The 11,079-nt window shown below is 41.6% G+C and overlaps 1 protein-coding gene across 3 annotated transcripts in view; it reads right to left on the minus strand.

The window, feature by feature from the left end:
• ANKRD28 (ankyrin repeat domain 28) overlaps window positions 1–11,018 on the minus strand; it is a 176,079-nt gene extending 165,061 nt beyond the window's left edge. For all 3 annotated transcript variants that reach the window (XM_082392645.1, XM_082392644.1, XM_082392643.1), the window contains exon 1: window positions 10,648–11,018. In XM_082392645.1, the coding sequence (XP_082248771.1) occupies window positions 10,648–10,674 (27 nt within the window). In that variant the 5' untranslated portion in view covers window positions 10,675–11,018. The remainder of the gene's footprint in view (window positions 1–10,647) is intronic.
• Between the last annotated feature and the right edge of the window lie 61 nt (window positions 11,019–11,079).

Genomic DNA, 11,079 nt, shown 5'->3' on the forward strand with positions numbered 1-11,079 from the left:
GACATCACAAGAAGAGAGAGAGAAAATATTAGCAAGCCAAACCCAGCAACACACAAAAGGGATTACATTGCTTGGCTGTTCTTAAAACATTAAACAGAAGCTTACCATACAATTCAGCAACTCATACGAATCTTCCCAAGCGAAATTAAAATACACATCTACACAAATTGAAGATTTGTGGCAACCCTGCATGGTCAAATGATGGTTCACATTTTTTAGCAATAATATAAGTATTTTTTAATTAAGGTATGTACATTGTTTTTTTTTAAGACATAATGCTGTTGCACACTTAATACACTACAGTACAGTGTAAACACAACTTTTACACGCACTGGGAAACCAAACAATTCACATGACTTGTTTTATTGCAATATTCGCTTTACTGCGGTGGTCTGGAACCAAACCTGCAATATCTCTGAGGTATACCTGTAAATTAGTGGTTGCCTAAGGTTAAGAGAAAGGAGGGGAGGTTAGGAGTAATGGGAGTAACTGCTCATTGGCACAGGGCTTCTTTTTGAGGTGATAAATATTCCAAAATTAGATTGTGGTTGATAGTTGCACAACCCTGTGAGTTTACTAAAAACAAAACAAAAAAACACATTGAATTATACATTATTTAAATTATACATTATTAAATTATTTTAATGTATAGCTTTTGTGAATTATATCTCAAAAAAGATGTTAAAAACAAACTCCAGCTCAGATTTAGTTTCTTTGCCCAAGGTGGGCAAAGAAAGTGGAAGAGCGAAGTCCCAAGCCAAAGTATTTCAATACAATAATGGCTGCCATTTATCAAGTGCCAATTATGTGCCAGGGGTTTTACACACTCTCATTTAATTCAACAATTCAGCAAGCTAGACACAACTACCTCCCTTTTCTAGGCAAGGAAACAGAAACTTAAGTGAAATAACTTGCCCAAGGTCACAGAGGGAATAAATAAATGAGCCAGAATTAAAAGTATTATGTTCCAGCATTCCAGACATTTAATTAAGACTATCATAATTATTTTCCATATACATGAATGACATCTACTAATATTTACTTAACCTTTTCTTTAAGTCATTTGCTTCTTTTGCCCAACAAAGCCACAGGAAAGAATGAAGGCATAACCTGAGAGGGTAATACTGGGGCTACAGACAGGAGTAGAAAAGGTAGAGGATAAGAATGTAAGACTGACATTAACAGCGCCAATGGGAGGAACTGTGGGTAAAGTGCCCACTGAGAGTCAAGGCCTGCTGAGAAGACGGCACAGCCTGAGAAGGGGTGGGAACGGAAAGGAAGGACAAATTCCAAAAGGCAGCAGACCGAGATGAAGGGGAAGAGACTGAGGTGTGTGTAAGTTAGGAACTGAGGGTGGCATAGGATTTAAGAAAGGAGGCTGAGGTGGAAAAACAGAGATGAAAGCTGAAAGATGAGTAGGGATGGTTAATAGGAAAGGGGACAATGAAGTGAGCTGGGAAACCCCCAAACAGGCCAGAGGAAAGTGAGACTGAAGCAGAACACCAGGCTACGGTCTTGAGTAGACTAGAAGCAAGGAAATGTGGGTCAACACCTGGAAGTCCAAGTAGACCAGTCACCCCCGTAAAATCTCAAGAAACACACCAGTAGGAAAAGCTGTCCCACACTTCAGAAAACACTACCCTAGCCAATACTGCTCGAATCAGGACGTCAAGACTTCTCAAGAGGTCAGTTTGTGGCCAAATTGAACTTAACCAACTAGGTGAAACAGGTTCCAACACAGCAAAGCTCAGCTTCATTGTGGGTGAAAAGACGGGACAACCAACGATGAAAGAAGTTATGGTCAGACAAAAGGAATTCCAAGTTCAAAACTGTGGCTCCAAGACTTTGAGGAAACTAGAAAGTGAGCAGGTAAGGAGTTCTTTTGACTATAATAGAATCTAGAGTCATAGGTAGGTGGAACATTGCTAGTAAGGAAAGAAAGAACACACAGGTTGATTAGCAACATTTTAAAAGCAATAATTCAATAGCCAAAACACAGAAGGTTCTAAACCAGTAATACATCAGAACATACAAAATAATCCATGTATTGCTGATCATTTGTAATAGTTAAGCAGTCAAGTCAGTATATCTAAATTTATGTGAAAATGATATATAGAAATTCAGCTTTATGATAAAAGATTAAAAATAAGTTGTTTTATTAAGAGGCTATTTAAAATAATTCACACTTTCTTTAAAATAGCAAGATGGATTAACCGTTACTTAACATATACACAATCTTCCAAAACATTTCTATAATACACCTGTATTGTCTTTTCATTTACAACTCCTGACTAGTTTCTAAGTTGGGAAATACTCCTACCACGTTCCCTCTGTTGTCCCCGCTACAGTATCAAATGAGAATGTCTGCAAGGTTACAGCCCCCAGCCCTCGTCTACTGAAGTCTCTCGATTCCAGACCTCTCTATTTGAATCATTCAACTAACAGACATGCTGGTTTCTAACTACCTGCCTATACCTTAGATTAGGCTACTTACTGGCTCTGTGTGACTAATACTATACCTGCTGTTCCGATCTGTTCAGCCGGCTTCAACTCCACTGCCCACCCTTCATGCTGCAGTTTGCTTTTACATCCCTTAAAAGCCAGCTGTTCTTAACTCTGAAGTCCAACTAACTCCATTTCTCCAGGATGTGAATGTCACTTGCTTTACTGTTTATAAAGTTCTCCCAGGGACACTATTCTCACTCTTGGCATGACCCAGTCTGGCATTCTTGGAACTATACACCGCCTAGCATATAAGCTTTCAAAAAGTGGGGGAAACCTCTCACCATTCAGAGAACTATCCAACATAGATGCCTTTTGTTTACCCATCTACATACACATCCACACCACACACATACATAAAATCTTTCAAAGTCCTGTTTGAATTATCTGATTTTATCCTAATTAATTTAGACCAATAAAAATACAATACAAAAGGGGCTTCCCTGGTGGCGCAGTGGTTGAGAATCTGCCTGCCAATGCAGGGGACACAGGTTCGAGCCCTGGTCTGGGAAGATCCCACATGCCGCGTAGCAGCTAGGCCCGTGAGCCACAACTACTGAGCCTGCGTGTCTGAAGCCTGTGCTCCGCAACAAGAGAGGCCGCGATAGTGAGATGTCCGCGCACCGCGATGAAGAGCGGCCCCCGCTTGCCACAACTAGAGAAAGCCATTGCACAGAAACGAAGACCCAACACAGCCAAAAATAAAATATAACTAATTAATTTTTTAAAAATGCAATACTAAAGATAGCTAAGTAGGTCCTTTCTGACTTTCATCATTTTTAATCCGAGAGTTCCCTCAAAAGGAAAAGAGAGGACTTCCCTGGTGGCGCAGTGGTTAAGAATCCGCCTGCCAATGCAGGGGACGCGGGTTCGAGCCCTGGTCCGGGAAGATCCCACATGCCGTGGAGCATCTAAGCCTGTGCGCCACAACTACTGAGCCTGCGCTCTAGAGCCCTTAAGCCACAACTACTGGAGCCCACGTGCCGCAACTACTGAAGCCCGTGCGCCTAGAGCCTGTGCTCCGCAACAAGAGAAGCCACTGCAATGAGAAGCCCGCGCACCGCAACGAAGAGTAGCCCCCGCTCACCGCAACTACAGAAAGACAGCACATAGCAACAAAGACCCAGTGAAGCCAAAAATAAATAATTTATTTTTTTAAAAAAATGTAGTGTTCAACTGTAATAACTTGCATTCTAGGCTTCCAGAACAAGCATTTGTGTCAGAAACAACTGCTTCCTAATTTCCCTTTTTAAATATCTTGTCCTGTGCTGCATGCTTTAATATTATCTGTGACCTTAAATCCGCAAGAGTAGAAAAGACATACCTTTAACTTTATAACAAATCAAAGATGAAACCATCACCAATTAAGAATCTGAACTTAAATTTACTGCGCAAAAGTGAACTTTAGCTGTGGGAGTAGTAATTCTATCTAGACTTTGCTTTGTATGACAACCAGTATACACAAAGAATCCTGGCAACTTTTCTTAAAATCAGTATCACATAAGGAAGGTAGATGAATCCCTTAATAGTATAACGAAGAACTGGGGCTAGGGACAGGAGTAGAAATCAAACCTAAAGTACTTGAGAACTTTAATCATCGTGTACAATATACTGTAACACTTTAAAACGTTATTGGTTTAAATAACTGGAGATTTCATTAATTTTCATTTTAAATTAGAAGTATTACTCAGTGATTGGCTTGATTGAACTGTCCACAGGATACATTATCCAGAACAAAAAGGCTTAATCCTAAACTATTTTCTCCAGGCACAGAACATTTTCCAGGGGCATCTCAGTCTAGCCCAGGTATATGAATTTTACATTAGACTAGAAAAATGAAAAGGAAATAAAATGCCGAAAAACCTAATACAACCCAAACCTAACCACTTGGATTATCTGGTTTTTTTTCACTACCATAATCAATGTTCAATTGCATTTTAATGTGTGATTGACCCTAGTGGGACTATGCAACAAAAAAATTATCAATTGTTATATGAATATAAGACATAATTGTACACATAAGTGAGTCATTATTACGGCTATAAGGATCCTTTAAAGATGTACTCATTTCCATTCAAACTTTGGCTTAGTAATTAATATACTCAGTTAATGCTAAATTAAAAGTTTTTACATATGTTCTGAATTACAGCAGTAGCCACCTAACCAGTCTTGGGTGTCCCTATTTGTCTTTTATAATCTACTCTTCTAAAACCTGTAATGTAGCGGTTATTTAACTTTGGGGTGTCATGGGCCTCTCAGAAGATCTAATAAAACTATGAACCCTCTTGAGAAAAGTACATATATGCACATTCGCCCTGAAGCTCTTCACAGCCTAGCTTAGACTTCCCATCACCTACCGATCCGTCCAAACTTCTTAACCTTGTATGCCAAGTACTTCATAATGTAGTCACTGTTAATTCAACTAATCTACCTCCAGTCCTTTCCAACTACACTCACCAATCGGGTCTATCTCCTAACTATCCCAACAGAAATATACCATCCTCTTTTTCTGGCTTGCTTTCTGGGTTCCCTCTTGTTGCTTTCCTGCCCAAATGTTTGCTCTCAACAAACCCTTTCTGTGGACCTAAAATACCTCCCTTGCCATGAGGGTTTCCCTCTGCCTACAATCTGATCATCTGATCCTTTCTGAATTTGAAATCATGTTATTTCCATCTCTTACGGAGCACTCCATGTTCTACACTGTATTATACAAAGTATTCAAAAAAAAAAAGTCAAGAAACATAGAACACACTTATTTCTGAATTATATATTAGTTACATTTCCAAAGAATATGCTCCATGTTTTTCCTCAACTTCTATAAACCTTTTCATGTGAAGTATCTCAGACGCTGTGCATTTATTTATGCATGTCTTCGCTCATTTTCTAGCCAATAAGATTCTTAGGGGCAGAGATGGTAGCTACTGCACCCTGTGTCCCCCACAATCTCCAACACAAAGCAAGGAGATACTCGATATGGAATACTTGAGCATATGGGCATCAGTGTTTTTCAGGCATTTCATACATTCTGTATCCCCAATTATAAGATTTTTCAAGGATCATCTAGTTTTTTTCCTACTGAAAAGTCAAATAATGCTCTACCCTTAGTGAATGCTTGACAAGTGAGAACTTACTATCTGAAACAGTGATTTATTCTCATCTATACAATATCTACTCGTTGATATGCCAACTTTGTTCAAAAAAAAAAACCTAAAAAAACAAACCTTCAATATATCAAGAATTCTTACCTAATGACTATTAACCCAGGAGGGAACACAAAGATGGCTCCTACACAAAAATAATCCAAATGTGAAAACTATTATCCTTTAGTACTACTGCAAACAAAGTTTAACTTGAGTTATAAAACCAACTCAGAAAACAGAAAAAAACAACATCCAGACTATACATATGCACACTACCAGAGGCAATAAAACAGCACAAAAGTATAGAAACTTTTTTTTTAGAAAGTCTTAAACATGATATAAAAGTTTCTAATTGATTCATGCTAGAAGTATTATGCCAAGTGAAACAAGTCAGACATAAAAAGCCACATATTGTATGATTTCATTTATATGAAATATAACAGGCAAATTCATAGAGCTAGAAAGTAGATTAGTGACTGCCAGGAGGTAGGAGGAGGGGAGAACAAGGAGTGACTGCTAATGGCTTTTTTAAAGACTTTTTCTTTTTATTTTTTAATTTATTCTTGGCTGCGTTGGGTCTTCGTTGCTGTGCGCGGGCTTCTCATTGAGGTGGCTTCTCTTGTTGTGGAGCATGGGCTCTAGAGCGCAGGCTCAGTAGTTGTGGCGCACGGGCTTAGTTCCTCTATGGCATGTGGGATCTTCCCGGACCAGGGCTTGAACCCGGGTCCCTTGCATTGACAGGTGGATTCTTAACCACTGCGCCACCAGGAAAGTCCGGCTAATGGCTTTCTGGAGTGATGGAAATGTTCTGGAATTAGATAGTGGTAATGGTTGTACAATTTTGTGAATATACTAACAACTACCGAACATTTTAAAAGGGTGAATTTCATAGTATGCAAATTATATCTCAATTTTTTTTTAAGTTTATGACCATTTTGGCTATTTTATCTCAGAGAAAACTGTTTTTTAATAGGAATCTAATTTTATAATAGTTTGTTTCCTCAAGCTGATCTAAACTAGTGGTTATAAACTGGTCCCCCTTTTTAAAACCACGGTTTTAAATTTTTCTCAGTGTTGTCTACCAACTTGCCAACACTTATAAATAGAAATTTTTCATAAGAATCTGTATTTCTGGCTTCCTACAAAAAACTGGAGTTCTAAAAATACTAGGCACACCTGCACAGAAACAATGGCCTGGGGCTGAGCAGCAGCTAACATACCTGCTATTTGCCATGATCTCCATCACTCCCTATTGTGTCCTAGATACTGAAGCCAAGTATCAGCTGCCATTTAGCTCCCCAGTTGTGAGTTTGTTACCCCTGAACCAAACAAAGACCATCTACCTTTCTTATTAGGGTATACTATGAATCACTGCTGATAAAATGTAAGCCTGTAATTGGTCTAAGGGTACAAATTTCCAGCTATAAAATGAGTAGATCTGGGGATCTAATGCACAGCATGGTGACTATAATTAACAATGCTCTATTATATATACATAATTGAAAGCTGCTAAGAGAAGTAGATCTTAAATGTTATCTACACACACATGAATGGTAATTACATGAGGGGATGGAAGTGTTAACTAACTTATTGTGGTAAGCATTTCACAATATATACATGTATAAAATCAAAGCCGTACACCTTAAACTTACATATGTTATATATTAATAATATCTCAATAAAGCCGGAAAATAAATTTTAAATGTAACCATGTATGATTACATTTTCAGTAAGTGCAAAGAGAAAAAACCTGACAGTGACACCTGTTGAATAAAACCCTGCAACTGTTACAGATTCGTGCTGTTATAAACACTTTTATGTGGGGGGAAAAAAATCCAGGGACATTTCCTACAAACAGGAAACAAATTCTTTTCATTTCATTTACAATTGAAAGTTATTTTCACCTACTAATAGAAAATAGCACAGTAGTAACTTCTTACCCCCATATTGGTGTTGGCACAAAATGAGGGAAAGCTGCCTTACTCATTGTCATTGATTGGCTATGAAAACAAACTGCTTTATTTACTCACTGATTTTATGTTTAAACCATCTAGAACCCCCCTGATGCTTATGTGCACAAAGAAAAACAACCCCTCCCCACGTTTGGCTTCTACGTAATAGACTGTATTTAAAAAGATGGAAAAAAGCAAAATACAGGGTGTAAATGGAAATAACATAGAAAAGTAGATTCTACTACCTCCTAGCTCGTGTAAATGAGGACTGAGCTAAAAGTTATGTCAACTACCTTTCAGCTTTAAAATTCTGTGTACTTAAACAGATTTCCTCCTTTCCTCCAAATAAAATAATTCGTCTAGCTGAACTGCCTGTCCTGTAGATGGGAAAGGTTAAAACAGTATTTGCATTCCATTTCATTTGTACCATCGCTTTTAACAGCTAATAAAATATCAACACATAAGATGACTTCTAAAAGCAACTATTCCCTTCCAGGCAAAAACAAACTCATTTCTACATGTCTTCCAAAAGAAAGACCAAATGAGCCAATTACTTAGTAGTTTATTAGAGGTAAACCCCAAGGTTCTTCCCCCCGCCTCTGAGCCATGCCACTTCATTAACTTGCCCAAATACCTTCAAGTTTACAGGTGACATTTTACATATCATCTTTACCACCGAGTATTAATAGATATTATATAAAACTGGAGTAGCATCACAATTGTTTCACAACTGCAATTCCTAAATACACAAATGAAAAGGTGCAATTGGATTCTATGTCCAACTGAAAATACAATCCTGTTTCTGTTTAAACCTGATGGTGAATGAAATGAGATGCTCTCCCAAAAGTTCACCAAATTTCTAACACACATAATCCAAATAACTTTCTTCAAAAGTGTAAGACTAGAAACAAAACAAAAATTGTTACCTCAACTATAAGTTATGGAACCACAAGGTGCCATTAGATTGGTAAAGATTAGTGGAGATCCTAGATCTTGAGTTACACACCATTAAGAGTATAACGTGCGTTAACTGTACAGGAATTGGTTTATGCTTTACCTGTTATTCTTTAATAGTGCTGCCCGACAGAACTTTCTGATGATACAGATGCTCCACACCTGTACTGTCCAATATTATAATCAAGAGCCACGCAGGGCTACGGAGCACCTGAAATGTGGCTAGCAGGAATGAAGAACTGAATTTATTTTATTTAAAATTAAAGTTAATTTAGGGACTTCCCTGGTGGTGCAGTGGTTAAGAATCCGCCTGCCAATGCAGGGGACACGGGTTCGAGCCCTGGTCCGGAAAGATCCCACATGCCAAGGAGCAACTCAGCCTGTGCACAACTACTGAGCCTGCGCTCTAGAGCCTGAGAGCCACAACTACTGAAGCCCGCGCACCTAGAGGCCGTGCTCCGCAGCAAAAAAAGCCACTGCAGGGCTTCCCTGGTGGCGCAGTGGTTGGGAGTCTGCCTGCCAATGCAGGGGACACGGGTTCGAGCCCTGGTCTGGGAGGATCCCACACGCCGCGGAGCGGCTGGGCCCGTGAGCCACAGTTGCTGAGCCTGCGCGTCTGGAGCCTGTGCTCCGCAGCAGGAGAGGCCGCGGTGGTGAGAGGCCCGCGCACCGCGATGAAGAGTGGTCCCCACTTGCCGCAACTGGAGAAAGCCCTCGCACAGAAACGAAGACTCAACACAGTCATAAATAAATAAATAAGTAAATAAATAAGTAAATAAATAAATAAATAAATAAATAAATAAATGAACGTGAATTTCAAAAAAAAAAAAAAAAAAAGCCACTGCAATGAGAAGCCCGTGCACCGCAATGAAGAGCGGCCCCCGCTCGTCGCAACTAGAGAAAGCTGGCGTGCAGCAACTAAGACCCAATGCAACCAAAAATAAATAAATAAATAAATAAATAATAAAATTAAAGTTAATTTAAATTTAAGTTGCCACATGTGGCTAGTGGCTATCATACTGGACAACGCAATTCCACAATTTGAAATACAAAGTATAAGCTTGACTAAACACTAGAGTTTTTCAAAGTATCATGTCCTGATGATGTTAACACCAACTAAAAACTTCCTGATACAAATGATACACAAGTTCAGCCATCAGCCTAAACAGAAAAGTCACTTATGAAATGACACTACTTAGATTCAGAATTTAAGGTACAATATTCACTAAGAGACAACATTGAAAAATATATCTCAAGTTTTTCCCCCACTGTTTTTCAAAAGGGGAGCTCACTTTCGGAATAGTTTCCCAATACGTGCAATTACCTTCCCTTCAAATCTGTTCACTATCTTCTGTTCAGAAAAACAAATGGCAAAGATAAATTTTCAGCACTAAGAAGTCTACTGTGACTCGGTATATTTCACACGTTAATTTCCCTTTGATTCAGATGTTTGGAAACCTCTGCATCGCCTGAAAGCCTTGTTACCCATCGTTCCACGTTTTCAGGTGTACAAGTCATTCTGATACAGTTGCGATTTCGTTCCTAGACACAAAATATTTCCTCAATCCAAGAGTCATGACATTTTACCGCACTTCAGGTATTCTTGTATCAGCTCTTCCTGAGTCAAGAAAAGTAACCAAGATGGTGCACAAGATGTCAGAAGAAAACAAGTGCGGGAACTTGCACGTTGAATAACTACTCCCTGAGCAAAATCTCCTTTGACCCAGAGAGTCGGCCTCGAACTACCCGGCGACGCCAACAAGTCAGCAAGGTCGTGACCCTCGGTCACGGCCGCCGGCAGCGCCCCGCCTGGCTGCGGGAAGCCACCTGTTAGGCCCCGGCCTCACCTGGAGAGGAGGCACGGACCCGGACACGGGCGCCCGGCGCGAGCGCGGACCCGCCCCTCCGGCGGCGATGGACGGAGGCGGCACGTGGGCTCCCCCGGCCGGGCTGCGCTGACAGGCGGGCCGCCGCGACCCCCGAGGCGCCCCCGCCTCCCTCGCACCGCCCCGCCGAGCGGGCGCCCAGCGGCCCACACCGCCGGCCCCCCCTTCCTCCCGCCTTCCCTCCCACCCCCGGGCCTGCCGTCCCTCGCCTACCTGGTCGCGGAGTTTGAGGAACGCCATGGCGGTCGGCGCCGCCCGGCCACCGCTCCCGCCCCAGGAGCCTCGCCTGCGCCAGGAGCCGGCGGGTCGGCTGCAGTGAGCTGAGGAGTCCGCGGGCAGGGGGCGGCGCCGCCTCCCCGCCGCCCTCCGCAGCCGAGAGGTGAGGAACTGGAGGATCCCACCTCCTCCTCGAGGACTCCCCGCCCTCCTCCTTCCTTTCTTCCTTTTTCCCTCCGCTGTCTCCGCAGCTGCTGCCGCCTCACGCCCCCTTCCCGAGACAGCCGGGCAGCCCCCGCGGCCGCGCCGCTCCAGCCCGCGGCAGCCGCGGCATCCAAACTCCACTCCACAATATTACCACCACCGCCCGCCGCGATTGGCGGCCGCGCGGGGGAGAGGCCAGAGTAAGACGAGCGCCCATTGGCCACG

The sequence above is a fragment of the Balaenoptera borealis genome (assembly GCF_965194805.1).
Source record: "Balaenoptera borealis genome assembly, chromosome: 5".
NCBI lineage: Eukaryota > Metazoa > Chordata > Mammalia > Artiodactyla > Balaenopteridae > Balaenoptera > Balaenoptera borealis.